At 36.9% G+C, this 17,011-nt stretch overlaps 1 protein-coding gene across 1 annotated transcript in view; it reads right to left on the bottom strand.

Moving 5' to 3' along the window:
- The window catches only part of LOC102923502 (killer cell immunoglobulin-like receptor 3DL1), a 47,579-nt gene extending 43,073 nt beyond the window's left edge, over positions 1-4,506 (bottom strand). The window contains exons 1-4 of the mRNA XM_076563076.1: positions 4,443-4,506; positions 3,873-4,157; positions 2,423-2,728; positions 495-788 (exon numbers count right to left, since the gene is read on the bottom strand). Of these exons, the coding sequence (XP_076419191.1) occupies positions 495-788; positions 2,423-2,728; positions 3,873-4,157; positions 4,443-4,506 (949 nt within the window). The remainder of the gene's footprint in view (positions 1-494; positions 789-2,422; positions 2,729-3,872; positions 4,158-4,442) is intronic.
- Between the last annotated feature and the right edge of the window lie 12,505 nt (positions 4,507-17,011).

The following is a 17,011-nucleotide window of genomic DNA, read 5'->3' as shown; positions in this document are numbered from 1 at the left end:
CTTTGTAATCTGCTCCCAAGTCCCAAATTCCATGATTTTTTTAAAAAAGGTTTTCAGTTGAAATATAAATCTTTCTTTGTCCCATCCCTTTCCTCTCTCCAGTCCCTCCCAGCAACCATTCCTCCAAGCTTTCTCATATCCCCACACCACTCTTAATTTGATAGCCTCTTTTTCATTGAAAATTATTGTTACATATATGGCTAAAGCTATGCATATTCACACATATATGTACACATGACATATGTGCACACACACATATATATATATATGCATACATGTACATATATACACATCACATATGCATACACACATATATAAATGTAACATACACACACATATATATGTTTAATCCCACACACATGACATTAGAACTCACAGCAGTCCTTTGTAGCTCCCAATGCTACTTTCTCTCTATCATCTATTGGAGGATTCTGAAACATGGCTTCAGTATTTCATCAGTCACAAGATATGAGGTATATATGAATTTTTCTTACCTGTGACAAGAATGTACAAGGGGTCAGTTGGGGTTGACCACAGATGGGAAGAGTTCCTGAAAGAGCCATAGCATCTATAGTTCCCTGCCTGGACCACAGGACCAAGAAGGAAGTTGGCCTGGAATGTCCCATTGTTGTTCTGCACTGAAGGCAGCTCATGTCCCTCAGGCACCCCTTCCCTGGACAGATGGAACATGTCAAACTGAAGGTCAGAGAAACAGGTCAAGGTCATGTTCTCTCCTGACATCACCCCAGGACCCATCAGGGCTGACAGAGTAGGTATCTTGTATAAACCTGAAGAAAAGAGGCAGCGATAGTTAGTTATCAGTGTTCATTCATCCTCAGTGTTCCCTCTGCTTGCGTCTATTTCTTTGATCTTTCTCTGCCTCTTACCATCTCCTCCTCTCTATGTCTCCATCTCTCCTCTCCTCTCTTTCTCTCATACTCTCAATTTTTATGTTACCATCTTTAGTCTATGACCTCACTGGTACTCAAATATTTTATGCCAACTTTTGCTCATTGACATTTTCTGCCTCTATTGGCATTGGTTCATTCTATCTTTTAAAGTATGTTTTTATGAGCATAATTAATTTTATCTAGCAATAACCTTCATAATGAAATATTCATATGCATGCATAATATATTTTTATGCTTGTTTTGAAAATATTTCTTAATTTTTGAAATTGAACTATATCATTTAATGTTTTTTAAAAATTGCTGTTACATATATTTATAGATGGATACTATTAACAATATTAATGTTATTCTTTCTTCCTCCTAAACTTCCACTAATCCCACTCATTTTTCTAATTGTTCTTCTCTATACTTTCACTTTTTCTCCAGTTGTTTTACAAGTCAATGGGTTCAATTAGAGTTACTCATATAATTTTGTTTTAATTAGCATACCAAGTAACAGTCTTCATTATATTATCCTCATACAGTTTCCTTTTTCCTCCCTTGTACAGCATTGCTGATCTCTTTATTCCCCTGATTTCCTCCTCCATGTCATATGTTTTTCATTTATTTTTTATCCCTCTTTATTAAATTTTTCTTCCTTGGTCACTTGCTAATTTCATGACCTTTAACTTTGCCATCCTATGTATAATAAAAATCTAGAATCCAATGTCATTCTATTTTTCATTCTTGTATCCTTTAACATATCTGTTAATTAATCTCTCTTTTCAAAGTACATAATACTTCATAAAATTCTATATTTCTCTTGAACATTGAGCATGGTGATCTTTCCTCTCTTGTTCCACTTAGTGTGTGTACTGTTCAAGTGTGATCTATCATCTGCTTCCTAAGCACTTAGTTCAGAATTTGTTTTTCACTTCTGCCTTTGTAAGACTTCTACCAAGAGAGCCAGACATATCATGTGTCTGACAAGCTCTTTCTTAAAATATTTAATAGCTGCTATAATTTTTCCATCTCTACTATCAAAGTTTCCATGCAGGCTTCTGTCTTTTTGTAGATTTTCTCTTAGCACACATTCCATATTTACTAATTTTCAGCCCTTCCTGGTTCCACCTATGTGAAGGCTTAAAGACAGCCCAATTAAGTATTTGGACTCAGGTCAGACACATGATCTGTCTGGCTGTCTTGACAGACTTCTTATAGAGGTAGAATTCAGTAATTTTCTGAATGTCAGTAGAGAGACTTCATTCTCTCTGGTTCATATTATGCTCATCTAATTGTCATTTTCTGTTTATATCTACTTTGTACCTCCCTGTATCTGTGCTTTATGTTATAACCAAGGGTCTGTTCTTCTGTATTTCTTTTCATTGTCTATGCCAGTAAAACAATTAACAAGGTTGCCTTTATGTAAAGTATTTACACTCCTTTTTTTCTGGTAATATCCCTTAGTTTTTAGTGCATAGAATATTTTTCTGTATCACAAAGACAATGATGAGCAGGTGACATGCTCTTACCTGTGATATTTATGTCAATGGGGCCACTGGATTCAGACCACTCATATGGAGAGTGATTTAAGGAACCATAGCATGTGTATGTCCCAGCATCATCAGGTGTCACAGGACCTATTGAGAAGTTGGCTTGGGAACCCCCATGATAATGTTCTGCAGAAAGCTCGAAAGAGTCTTTAATTGTTCCATTTTTATATGATGTCAAAATGAAGGTGTCAAACATAATCTCTGATCGACACTCCAGTGTCACCGTCTCTCCTAAATTCACCAGGGGAGGTTGTAAGGCCAAGAGGAAAGGCTTCCTGTAGACTCCTAAGAATAAAAAAATTGTATGAACCTGGTCAAAAATCTCTGTGTCCTTGAAGACTGGTGGTTCCCCTCAACTGGCCTGTTCTCCCTGTTAGTACTCCAGTTTACTTGTTTTTGTTTGCTTCTACTCTGGACACAGACTCCTCCATCTTTGTGTCCATTTCCTACTTATTTGAGTCTAGGATTAGTACAATATCTTCCCACTGGCTTGTTATGAGAATGTGTCTTTTGAGTACTACTTCCATAGGCCCTATTGTCTTTTTTAAGCCTGGAAAGTGCAGGAAACATGGCAAGCTCAACCACCAGGCTGCTTTATGTGTCTTCTTTATGCAACTTTTGATTCAGTATAATCCTTGGTAGGTTAAAGGAATTAGTATTGAACATAGTTATGAGGGAAAGACTTCTAGCACTCACTGTGATTCAAACCCCTATAAGGCATTTCTGATCCAGGATCATGAACATTGTTTCCTCCAACACATTGATGAATTAGCATCCTGACCTTACTGCTCTCAGAGCATCCCTTTTTTGTGACTTAATTTGCTTTTTACTTGAGTTCCTATATTACTTTCCAGTTGCTAACATAACAAATTACAACAAATTTGATTCTTAAAAAGAATATAAGTATTGTGGAGATCAGAATTCTGAAAAGCCCAATGGCATAAATCAGGTTTCTTCAGGGATAGTAACTACTGAAATCACTAAGAAAGTATCCATTTTTTGACTTCCAGCTTTTAGAGTCTCGTACATTCTTTGGCACTTGTACCCTTCATCCATGTTTAGCATTAGCGACAGGGTGTTTGTCTCATGATGATATCTTTGGCCAACAACTGAATTTTTCCCTTTTTTTGTTACATCAACCCTTGTAGTTCTACAGACCTGAAATAATTCAGGATATTCTTGCATCCTGATATCAACTGGTTAAGATCTGAGTTCCAGCCCAATTTTCCTTGACTCATTTAACACAAGGGAAGCCTTAGGGACTAGAAAAATGTATGATGTTGTATATTTTATTATGCCCAGAACATTATATATTTGACTGTGTTAAATATTCCTTTATGAGTCCAAATCTCTTAGTAACACTGTTTCTGTAAATTACAAGGTTGGGAGATTTGGGGAAATGAAAGGCACTCAAAACATCATCTCTAACCTGAAATTATGATCTTCACAGGGTCACTGTTGGCTGAAATTTTAAAAGGGTAACGATCATTAAATCCATAGCATCTGTATGTCCCTGCATATTCTGTTGTCACAGGTTCAAAGACAAATTTCCTCTGGAATGGTCTTCCCTGGATGTGAGGGATAGGATTACCAAGCTCTTTGTACAACTTGAATGTGTAATAGACACTATGAGAGTCACATCGAAGTTCCACACGCTGTCCCAAAGGAACAATATGGCTTGGCCAGGCAGAGAGTGAAGGCTTGTCATGACTTCCTGCAGAGGGGTGCACAGAGAAAAAAATTAATGATGTTCCTTCATCCCTGAGAGCTGAGACTCCAATTTTCCCTACTTTTTGTTCCTTTGTATAACACTTTTCTCTGAATTGAAACATCCTTGCATCCATGTGAGAGGCTGAGATGTTCAGGATATTCAGAAAGTAAACAAACTTTCTCTGTCATGCAAAGGTGAAACATTCAAGAGTCATCAGTGGCGCTTCCCAGCTCTATAGAAAGAGTGAGACCCTGGACCAGCTGAGCTCTGAGTGCTGATGTCTAAGACCTGTTGGGCTGCCTGCAAGTTGTGCACTGAGCTCCAGGGTTTTGGCTTCCTGATCATCACCCATATTGGGGTGTGCTTTAAGTAAGGTTTGAGTCACCCTTGCTTCTGTGAGTAACCCCAAATCTACACTGCTATCAGTAACAGAGTAAATCCATGGTTTCACAGAGTTAATCTTTGGTGCAATCACTGTTTCGTCTGTCATGGATTTCTTTCATGATGTGAGCAGATTTGTAAGTGTTGTACACATAGGGTCATTTTGAAGTGATGAGTGTGAAAACTGTGTTTTTTTGAATAGTTATGTTTTCCATAGATGCATCTGTTTCAATGTAGAGCACATAGGGAATGTCAGTAATAGGAGGTATGTCCTCATTGGAGTAGGTGTGGCCTTGGTGGAGGAAGTATGTCACTGTGGAGGCACACTGTGTAGTCTCTTATTTTCAAGCTATTAACAGTGTGAAACACAGTCTCAGTCTGCTGCCAGTGGATCAAAATGAAGAAATCTCTGCTCCTTCTCGAGCATCATCATCATTACCACCCTACATACTGCTAGGTTATCTACCATGATATAAATGGACAAAATCTTTAAACTGTACATCAGTCCCGATCAGATGTCTCCATTTATTAGAATTTCCATGGTCATGGTGTCTCTTCACACAGCAATAGAAAATCTAAGACAAAGATTGTGTTATCCAACATAATATATCTATATCTATATATCTGTATCTCTATCTATCTATCTATCTATCTATCTATCTATCTATCTATCTATCTATCATCTGTCTATCTATCATCTATGTTATATCTTTCATGTTATGATATTCTAGCTCAGAATTTTAAGTTTGGTACCATGAAGTAAATTTCATCATTATAATTTAAAAAGTAATTACACCAGAAATGTAGCAGGAAAGGTTAGTGTGATTGAGATGAGAGATCACAATTGATGCCACCAAAGGAGCAGAAAATGACAGCTCTTGATTCACCAACTCTAGAAATTTAATAATATTCAGATTATAAGTATATCATGAATATTCCAAAACTCATGGATGATGGAGAGGTAGTCCCCAGGAGCACAGAATTAAGAAGTTTTATAACATTGATGAGGAGTGAGTCTTTTGAACTACTTTACCCCTTATAAAGTACTTTTGAATGTATGTACTTTTGTAAAAATTTTTACATGGGTGTAGTTAGTGTTTTGGGGGTGCAAATGCAAAAGTATGTACATTTGTAAAAATTGTAATTCACAGTGGTTATTCTGCTCATTTTCTACACTAAGTGTGATAAACTAGAGGCTAATATATAGTTCCTCCATCATTCCAAGTCTCATTTTATGTGAAATGCTGGTAGTATAGCATAACACAGCAACTTGTTTATTTGTATTTAGAATGCATTTGGACTCATAATGGCCAGCCCATGAATCTTGTTCATTTATCTGTATCCACCTTGTGGATATTCCTGAGGAAAGAGACAATAGCTGGTATCTGTAGTGAAGACCATGTAGACTTCAAGCTATGCTACCAGTCAGCTCTGGTAGACATCTTGCAACACTGGCTACCCAGCAGCCATCATAGATCCTTGCCAGAGACTATTCTTCATTGCAAAGTGTTTCCCGGCCTCTTAAAGCACCAGGAAGTACATCCAGCAACAGCAGCTGATCTCAAATTACAGGAAGGAATGAGGTCAAACTACAGAAGCTGACACCAAAGTCAGCCCATCCAGGCTTGCAACAAATTGACCTGACTACTATCACCAGTTATACTAAATAGTAGAGGTCAGCTTACTAACAGTACGCTCCTCTAAATGACAGAGGAGTTCATGATTATTAGTGCACAGGTATCCATGCATGAGAGCCTAAGAATTAAAATCAGAGAAGTAAAACATTACAGAGAACAATGTTGAGATCAAGAAGAAAACACAAAAATGGGAGACATCTAAAACCCATGATGAGTAACTGCAGAGTGTTTTTAATTACAGAAGTATAAGAAACCACCAACAAAACCTGGACATATATCTGCTGCTCATGGACAGGCCAGAATATTCTGAAGAACAGGTGAAGGCCACCATCAGCAATAAGAACAGAGAGGCTGCCCTCCAGCATATGTAACTCTCCAACTCAATAGGTTCAGTTTCCCAACACTCAATATACTGCTTCCCTTCTTGACCTACCATCCAGCAAAGCTTTCAATCACCATATATGGGAAAAGCAACATATTCCAAGATAAAGTGAAATTTGAACAATATCTGTCTCTAGATCCAGCCCTACAGAAATACTAGAAAGACATTTTCATCCCAATAACACTAACTACACCCATGTAAAAAGAGGATATAAACAATTTCAAACTAGTAAAGGCAAATAATGAAAAAACATGTATGTTCATGTACTTGCCAGCACACACACACACACACACACACACACACACACACACTCACACACACACACACACACACACACACACACACAGAGACAGACAGAGAAAGAGAGAGACAGAGAGACTACCCCTACCACCACAAAAATAACAAGAAACAACAGTCATTTGTCATTAATATTTTTCAATATCAATGGACACCATTCCTCAATAAAAATATCCAGACTAGCAGAATGGTGTGAAATCAGGACCCATCCTTCTGTTGCATACAAGAAAAACCTCTAATATCAAAGGTAAACATCACCTCATTATCTCAGAATAAAGCAGTGGTCAAAATATTTCTAAGCAAATGGATATAAGAAGCAGGCTGGGTTAGCCATTCTATTATCAAACAAAATAGACTTCTGTGGTGATTTGAAAGGCAATGGCCTGAAATGAATTGTGCTACTTGGGGCAGTGACCTTGTTGGGGTTGCTGTAGTATTATTGGAGGAAACTAAACAGAGAAATACTAGAGCTAACGGACATGATGTCTCAAATGAACATAATAGCTATCCATCACATAACACCCAAATCTAAAGAATGTACCTTCTTCACAGCACCTCATGAATTTTTTTTTTCAAAATTTGACCACATACTAATTCACAGAACAAGTTTCTACAGATACAAGAAAATTGAAATAATCACTGTATTATATCTGACCACTACAGATTGAAGCTGGAATTCAGGGAAACAGAAACAAAAGAAAGCCTACAAACTCATAGAAAGTTAAGAACCCTATACTGAATGAAAACTGGGTCAAGATCAAAGTAAGAAAGAAATGAAAACATTACACAGTTCTATGAAAATGAATGCACAACGTACCCAAACCAATGGGCAAAATGAGAACAGTGCTAAGAGAAATGTTCATAACTTTAAGTGCCTCCATATATAAATTAAAGAGATCTCATATTAGCAACTTAACAGCACACCTGAAAGATCTAGAACAAAAAAAATAGCAAACAAATCCAAGACACCAGGAAATCTAACCGAGGGCTGAAATCAACAACAGAGAAACCAAGAAAATAATTCAAAGAATCTATGAAATGAAGAATTCATTCTTTGAGATAATTAACAGAATGGATACTACCTTGTTGTGGGATGTTCTGTATGCTGTGAATATGTGTTGCTCTTATTGGTTGATAAATAAATGCTGATTGGCTAGTAGCCAGGCAGGAAATATAGGCAGAACAAGCAGAGAAGGAGAATTCTGGGAAGAAGCAGGCTGGGTCAGGAGATGAAGGCCTGCAGTCCGGGAAGCAGCATGTAATGGCACACAGGTAAAGCCACAGAGCACATGGAGACAAAAAGATTCACAGAAATGGGCTGAGTTTAAGTGATTATTTACAAAATGGCTGTGGGTTCCATGGGGCAGGGCTGGGGAAAATTTTCAGCTACCTAATCCAAAGTAACTATAAGCCAGGCAGAGAATATACAAATTAACCAAATCAGAAAGGAAATGTGGGAAACAACAGACATCTAAGATAATAATGGCATCATTAGGGCACACATTAAAAACCTGTAATCCACAAAACTGAAAAATCTAAAAGAAATGAATAATTTTCTCATAATTTACCATTTTCCTAAGAAAAAGCACGCTCAGATAAACAAAATAAAGAGCCCTGTAACCCCCAAGGAAACAGAAGTTCTCCTTTAAAGTTTCCCAAAGAAAAAATAGAGTCCAGTGTAGAATTCTTCCAGACTTAAGAAGAGCTCATGCCAGTACTCCTTAAATTATTCTTAGAAACAGAAGTAACATTGCCTCATTTTATGACAGCACAGTCACCCTGATACACAAACCATACCAAGTTTCAATAAAAATATTTTTTACAGGCCAATTTCCCTCATGAACATTGATGCAAAAATATTCCATTAAGTACTAGCAAAATGCATCCAAGAACACATCAAAAGATCATCCACAGTGATCAAGTAGGCTCCACCACAGAAATGTATGGGTGTTTCAACATATGAAAATCTGTCAATGTAATCTACCATATACTTCTGAAAAAATTCCACATAATTTTCTTATTAGATGCTAAAAAAAGCCTTTGAAATTAGTCTAAAAATTCTTCATGATAAAGGGATATTAGGGATAAAGGAACATACGTAAATATAACGAAAGAAATATACAGAAGGCCTTTGGTCAATATCAAATTAAAAGGAGAGAAACTTGAAGCATTTCCATTAAAATCAGGAAAACCACAAGGTTGTCCAATTTCTCTGTATGTATTCAATTTGGTACCAAATCTACAGAGAAACTCGGTCTTAAAAAAAACAAACAAAAAAAAAGAGGTTAGAGAGGTTGATTGATAAAGAAGACAGAAATATACAACGGAAAAAAAAGCATCTTCAACAAATGGAAGAATGATAATGGATGGATAACTATCATGCTTAAAAGTGAAAGTTGAAGTGGATCAAAGACATCAACATCAAACCAGAAATAACAACAAACATTAGGCAGTGCTCTAGGAAGCCCAAGAGGAAGGAAGGATTGTAGGAGCCAAAGATGTAAAGGCCTCACCAGAACATGACTCAGTGTTTCAAGTAGGATGGGCTCCTGGCCTGCAGTTACTGAAGAGTCCATCAGGGACCTTGCATGAGTCTATAATAGGTAGTGTGCATATGTGTTATGGATGTGTAGATTAGGGTTTGTTCTTGGACTCCTACAATTGGGAGTTGGTGCTATCTATGATTTTTATACCTACCTTTGGGACCCTGTTCCTTCTACTGGGTTTCCTTGTCCAGTGTTGATACAAGCATATGTGCCTAGGCTTAGAGTTCCTTTTTTTGTTTTTTGTTTTTTTTTTCAAGACAGGGTTTCTCTGTGTATCTTTGGGACTTTCCTGGAACTCACTCTGTAGCCTAGGTTGGCATCCAACTTAAGATATATACCTGCCACTGCCTCCCAAATGCTGGGATTAAAGGCGTGCACCACCACCACCTGGATTAGTCTTACTTTTAGTGCTTTTCTCAGTTCATGTCCTAGGGAGCTTTGCTCTTTTCTGAAGGGAAATGAAGGAGGGGTAGATCTGGAGAAGATGAGTGAGTGTGTGTGTGTGTGTGTGTGTGTGTGTGTGTGTGTGTGTGTGTGTGCTGTAGAAGTGGAAGTAGGAGAAACTGTGGTAGGGTTATAATATATGAGAGAACAATAAAAAATCATTGTCAATTATTAAGAGAATAAAACATATATAAAGCTTTAGAGCTATCAGCCACTGACAAAAGAGAAAATGTGCCATTTGTTTTTCTGGGTCTGGGTTACCTTGGTCAGTGTGACATTTCTTAATTTATCTATGTCAATGCTACTTCCATTGTTATTTACCTTTGAACAGTATTCCACAGTGTACATGAGTTAAAATTTCACTATCCATTCATCAGTTGAAGGACATTCAGGATTTTTCCTAGTCCTGGTTATTGAAAATACAGCAGCAAAGAACATGACTGAACAAGCATTTATGCCATAGAATGTCAAGTTCTTTGGATACATTCCAAGGGGTGGAAATGATGTACATAGAACTGTTATGTATAAAATTCTCCATATATTTAATTTATAATGAAAAACATCTTTTGTAAAAAAGATGCAATCTAACTATGAAAAAATAAACTCTGGGTAGAAAATGTTTTGAAATTTTGAAATGAATCACCAACAGCATAAAGATTTTGTAAATCACTCCCACAGACAAAAAAAATCATCCACTGAATTGGAAAAACATATGCACCCGCTTGATGTCTAAGTGGGCAAAGGCTCTTTCTGGTAAGTTTCACTCTCCAAAAGCCACTGCCAGGATGCACATGGTTAAAAGAGAAATTTGATTCCAGCAGGTTTTTCTCTAACTACACACTTGTGTCATGGTGCATGTACACACACACACACACACACACACACACACACACACACACACACTCACTCACATTCACCAAAGAAATGTAAAAATTAAAAAGTTAAGAGAACATTCCAACAGTTTACTTGATTATAATATAGGAGACTGAGTGAGCTTTGATTATGCATTACATGATCTCACATGTAAATACAAAACCTGAATGAAAATACAAAGAAAATAAATTGAAACCATCCAAATTCCAAATTGTAAGTCATAAAATTCAAGAAAGGGTAAAGGAACATTGAGTTTTCCTTGGGAGGATGGAGGTGGAATGTAGAATGAGTTTTGGGAGCAGGATGAATATTATTAAATATATGAAATTCACAAAGAAATTGTATAATATTTACAAAAACACAGAAAAACAAAGCTTAGAAAAAAGCAGAGAAAAACTTACTTAGAGAGAAATACTTTACAAAACTCTTGAGACATGGAGAAAACTGAAAATGGTCAGGTAAAAGATGGTTAAATGCCATGAAACAAATTCAAATCCAATCATCAAGATCACCGAGCATATGATTGTCATGAGAGACCCTGACATCAGATTGACAAAAAAGGAAAAGAACACGGGTGACTTCCAGTACAACTAATGTCAGAATTCTGAGCAAACACCTACAGGACACAGGAGACCAGGATGACCAGCTGAGTGGAAAAAGGAAAAACTCTGCCTATAAATGTCAACAGTACTCTCCTTCAGAGATGAAGTATATAAAAATTTTATCAGAAAACCTGTAGCAGAGTTCTTCACAGTAAGCTCAGGGAAATCTGTGGAATCCCTCATGCTGAAATAAAGGCTGGTCATATGTTACCAGGTGTTTTATTTGCAGCACTTGAGAGGCAGAGGTGAATATCTGAGTTCATTGGTAGTCTGATCTACCAAGTAAATTCTAGGATAGTCATGGCAACAAAGAAAAACCCTGTGTTGAGAAACCAGAAATTAAAAGTTTATCCAATATATGATGATTCCTGACTCAGCGAAGAGCTGTATCTGGGACAATGTATGAAAGAGCTGAGTGGCAGGTATTCAGAGTCCTAATTTCAAAATTCAGAAGGCTCACCAACAAGTCACTCACAGAAGCCAGCAGCCAACACCCTGTGATGCCTGCTCTCCTGTTAGAATGAAACCTATCTATTGCAATGGATAGTATCTCAATATTTAAAGATGGACTCACCTGCTTGTGCCAATGTCCTCAGGATTAGTAAGAGACCTGGAAAGAAAAACTCATGATGAACTCATCTTTCTCTTTTCAGTAGCCTGGCCATCTGACATTCCTGTCCTGTTGGTCCTCTGTACATTAGAATCAGAACTTACTTAGTTAAGATGAACTCATGCATTAATATAAACCATGGAGGCCAGTGTTTCTGCTGTAGACAGATTCAGCCTACCAGAATGATATTTCCACCTTGTTATTGCACACCATCTATTCCCATCAGGACTCACCAGTACAGATCAGGTTTAGAAGCACAGACAGCATGGTGCTGCTTTGGCTGACAAGAGGCAGAACCAGAATAAAACTTATAGGATGTGAGAGGCTGGAGGTGTCTACCTGACCACAGCTCGGAAAACTTACCAACAGAAACATCCGCTCTCACTGCCTCGTTGTGTGTGTGTGTGTGTGTGTGTGTGTGTGTGTGTGTGTGTGTGTGTGTGTGTGTCTGTGTGTGTGTGTGTCAGGGTTTCTCTGTAGCGCTGGATATATTGGAAAGCACTTTGTAGACCAAGCTACGTTGGCTTTGAATTAAAAGCCCTACCAGCATCTGCCTCCCAAGTGCTTCGATTAAATGTGTATGTTCTCATAGTAGGTTAAAAAAATCTCTTTTGCCATTGACTTTGAGGATCATAACTTCTTGGAATTTGTTCAGACTTTAGCTTTTCAGCAAAGGCATGGACCCTGACTACAAATGAATTGCATCTTGAACCCAGTCCCTTTATTCAAAATGTTCAATCTGATTATTTTTCCCAAATTTTTGATGTGTTCTTTGCCTTTTTAATTCACGACTCAGTGTTTCCTCTGGCATTCTATACAACATGTCCCATAATTATTTTTCATATTGTAAGAATAGTCCTAATGTGTCAGTCAAAACGATTATACTGCTATTATTCAAGTTTTAGGTTATAGTTATTCAATTTCTTAATTAATCATTTTGGTATTTAGAATAATAAAATTCCACTTTTTAAAAATCAAACAAACAAAGCATGTAAGGTTTTGCTGTATTTGAAATTTGTTTTAAAAAGCTGAAAAAATATCAAAAGATGGAGAATCTCTCCTGCTCATGTATCAGTAGGAATTTCATAGTAAAAATGGACATCCTATCAAAAGTAATCTAAAGAATCTCATCTATGCAATCACATCAAAATTCCAATACAATGCTACACAGATCTTAAAAAGACAAATTCTGGCTTTAATGTAAACACACAGAGAAACTAACAGGATAGTTAAACTATCATGAAAACTCAAACAAATGCTGGAGGTCTCACCACTCCTAACTTCAAGTCATACTATAGACCTATGTGAATAAACACACCACAGTATTGGTGGAAAGACAGACAGGTTCATCAACAGAATCAATTTGAAGACCCAGACAGAATTCTAACCTTATATGTGTATCTGATCTTTGCTAAATTAACCCAAAACATTCATTGGGAAAAAGACAGTATCTTCAACAAATGGTTTGATCAAACTGGATGGCTGCATGCAGAAGAATGCAAATAGCTTCATTCTTATCAATTGCAATAAACTCAAAATGAGTATAATCCCTAAGTGCATTCTAAATATCTGAATATTCTCCTTATAGATACATGGAAATTGAGCTCTGACATCTGACAAAATCTTCTAGAAAGAATATTCTCTATCATGAGAATATTGATGTTTCTTTTCTCGGTTCCTTGTCGAGGATGGCATATGTCCTACTGAAATAAAGAGCAAGTGCTGCAGAGTCAGGAAAGAGCCTTGTAAAATAAAAATGTCTGAAAATATGCAAAAACATTTGTCAAATTATACATATTAAACATTCTTAGATATTTCTAAGTCAACCATTCAACAATGAAGTGAAACAACACGACATAAGAATACATATCTGGTGTTTTTGGTAAAGAATGGTGAGTGTATACGGCTAGAGAAATCACTTATCCATTAAGAGTGTCTTCTGAACTCGCAGAGGACCCAACTTCAGTTCCCAATGCCCACACAAGAGGCTCACAACTGCCTGAGACTGCAGCTCCAGGGAATCCAATCAATTCCCTCTCCTGCCCTTACAAGCGCCATAACCCACATGCACATATTCACACATCATTTAATCAGTGTGTGCTCTAATACCAGGCTAAAAAAAATTCCCCCGGTCTTTCTGTATATTCACAACACATTTTCTTTTCAAATAAGCACAGTCTTGAGGGTTTCTATGTAGATTTCAGTCACTCATTGTCCTCTCAGTAATGTTCATTCACCCATAGAGTATGTCATGTGTTGAAGAGAGGCAGCCAAAACCCACAGCTCCAGACGCAGTTACAGTCACATTAGCAGAATACTTAGGAGGTTAGACTATCCTTGCCTGCCACTAAAATAAGTTAGTCTTCCTGTTAAGAGACAGTCTAGCTTTTGTGAGAGCCCTGTCTTCCTTGATAACTCGCTTTCATTTAGGACACACTGGGGACACAGGAAGGTTTTTTTGTGGGCTGAAATGCTGATATAGCTGCAGTTCAGTTAGCTTTCTTTTTGCATGCATTCAAAACCACAGGTAATTGTGAGGTAGTAGAACCCACAGGATGTGTGAGGTCTCAGTTACTGACCACACTTTTCTAATTTTGTTACCTCAAATGCAGTTACTTTTTGAATACTTAGTTCATCTTGTGGGGAATTTCAGAAGAAACAAAGAATCCTTCTCTTTATATTTACAACATGAAAGGAGGTTTTCCCTAAAAATGTTAAAGGTTGCTCAAATTCCTGTCTCTCTTTGCATCTTAAATTTCTTTTTATATTTTTCCTGGCAGCCTATACTATGCAGCCCAGGTTATACCAGAATTCAATCATGAATCCAAGACTGGCCTCAAACTTGAGTTAATTCTCCTCCATCCTGCGCAATTCTGGGAATATTGGTGTTCACAACCACACCTGCCTGTAAATATTTTTATCTTTATTTTTATTTTTGAAGGAGAAAAGTTTTGTTTCACTTGCAATTTCATCTTTGTGGATGAATCAAAAGTACTGTCACTCAAGAGACAGTGGTCACATTGTATCTACAAATAAAAATCAGATCAAGGAATGTATGCTTGTACTCAACTTGTTTACTTGACTCTTAAAACTTTAAGGACTTTCTACTTAGGAAATTATGCCACTCACTATATATTGAGCAGATCTCTTCATACCAATTATACTGAACCAGAAAATTTTCCTCCAGGCATGCCATTATGCAAACTCTCTGTGGTTTATTCAACTCTTAGATATTTGAAATGATTCTGGATTCTGGCAATTTGACATTTTAAATTAAAATTCACACTAGCAGATATATCAAGATAATACTGACATTTACAATTCCCTAACACATTAAGAAACAAGAGCTACACCTCTCTTGAGAATATTTATGAAGGTCTGTTAGTCATCAGCACACCATGGAAACAGTTGCACATTCATTTTGCTGATCCACTAGGTAATTTTACAGCTGTGGTGCTTTCATTTGTATAACAGCTTTGTCATGTTCAGAGACCAGCCTCTCCTGTACTCCTTCCCATCTTCTAGCTCTTATGCTCTCTTCAAGGCCTTCTTTAGTGATGATTCCTGAAGCTTGGAAGTGGTTGCTGTAGATGTTCCAAGATGGCTGTTTGTCTCTATATAGTGTTTTAGGTCTCTTGGGCTGATGTGTCTGAGAAATGCCTGAATTTGTTCTTGGAAGAATTTAGATCACACCCACTGCTCTTTCTTTCTTCTTTTCTTTTCTTTTCTTTTCTTTTCTTTTCTTTTCTTTTCTCTTCTTTCTTTTCTTCCTTCCTTCTCTCTTTCTCTCTTTCTCTCTTTCTCTCTTTCTCTCTTTCTCTCTTTCTCTCTTTCTCTCTCTTTCTCTCTTTCTCTCTTTCTCTCTTTCTCTCTTTCTCTCTTTCTCTCTTTCTCTCTTTCTCTCTTTCTTTCTTTCTTTCTTTCTTTCTTTCTTTCTTTCTTTCTTTCTTTCTTTCTTTCTTTCTTCTTCTAGCTTGGACTAACTTCTGCTTTCCTGTTACATGAACTTCTTTCCCACCATCCTTTATTCTCCACCCTTTTTATTTTCCTCTTCCTCTCTGTCACATCTGTCTCACAAGTCTCATGGATCATCATAAGAGACAGCATTGTTTCTCACTCTCTCTCTCTCTGTCACAGACACAAACACACATACAGTATAATTCACATATATGTATATATACATATATATAAATACATCATAAGGAAATGCTATATTTTGTTAGCTAACATAAAATTATTAAAAATTAAAATATAGAAGGATAGTTTTTAATTTTATTCAACAAAACTAAATATATGTTATTTTATATTTCTGAAACTTGCTCATTATTATAAACTATGATTTCCAGTTGATTCCATTTTCCTGAAAACTTTCTATTTAATTTTTCATTATGAATACATGTTAGGAAAACAACATATTTGTGCCCAATGACCACTAGGGAAGCCAAGAAGTTCAAACATCCATGGTTGTCTTTTCAAAAAAACAGATGTGTAGCCTGATTTTTTCCTTGAGATCTAGGCATTAAAAGTGATCAATAACCTGGTGATCTCTGTTGTCTGAAGGTTCAGATCCCATCAATCTCCTATAAGCATGTCTAGAAGTAGCTAATAGTCTATATAAACACTGTTTTCTCTGAAAGGCCAGGCCATATCAAGCTCTAAAATGAGGACTGCAGATGCTTAATAGTCTGAATCCTTTTCAGTATCTGCATAGCCAGGTAATCCCTCAGGCTCCAAGAACCAGGAACAGAGTTGGTTAATAGTCCAATGATCACTAATCTATTTGTGTGATAGAGAACACATAAGAGCCTACCCTAGACCCTTAAACTGATAAAGGTAGCCTATCTCTACAGTCTATCTTTGGATTACATGTGAATGTTTTGACTTTTGATGCCATTATACTTCCTTTTGCATTAGGGACTGCATTATATCAGGATACTTTTTTTTCCCTTCAAAGTGTACTGTTTCAATGTGCTTAAAACAAACTGTTTGTTTTCAGACTCCAGAAGTTTGCGCAAGTCAGGACAACTAAGTCATGCTGAACTGAGTTTCCTTCTTTTCTTTCAATGTTTATTTCTCTGCCACCCA

The sequence above is a fragment of the Peromyscus maniculatus genome, chromosome 1 (assembly GCF_049852395.1).
Source record: "Peromyscus maniculatus bairdii isolate BWxNUB_F1_BW_parent chromosome 1, HU_Pman_BW_mat_3.1, whole genome shotgun sequence".
Lineage (NCBI taxonomy): Eukaryota > Metazoa > Chordata > Mammalia > Rodentia > Cricetidae > Peromyscus > Peromyscus maniculatus.
The sequence above is the reverse complement of the archived record's forward strand: the minus strand, read 5'-3'. Positions and strand labels throughout refer to the sequence as shown.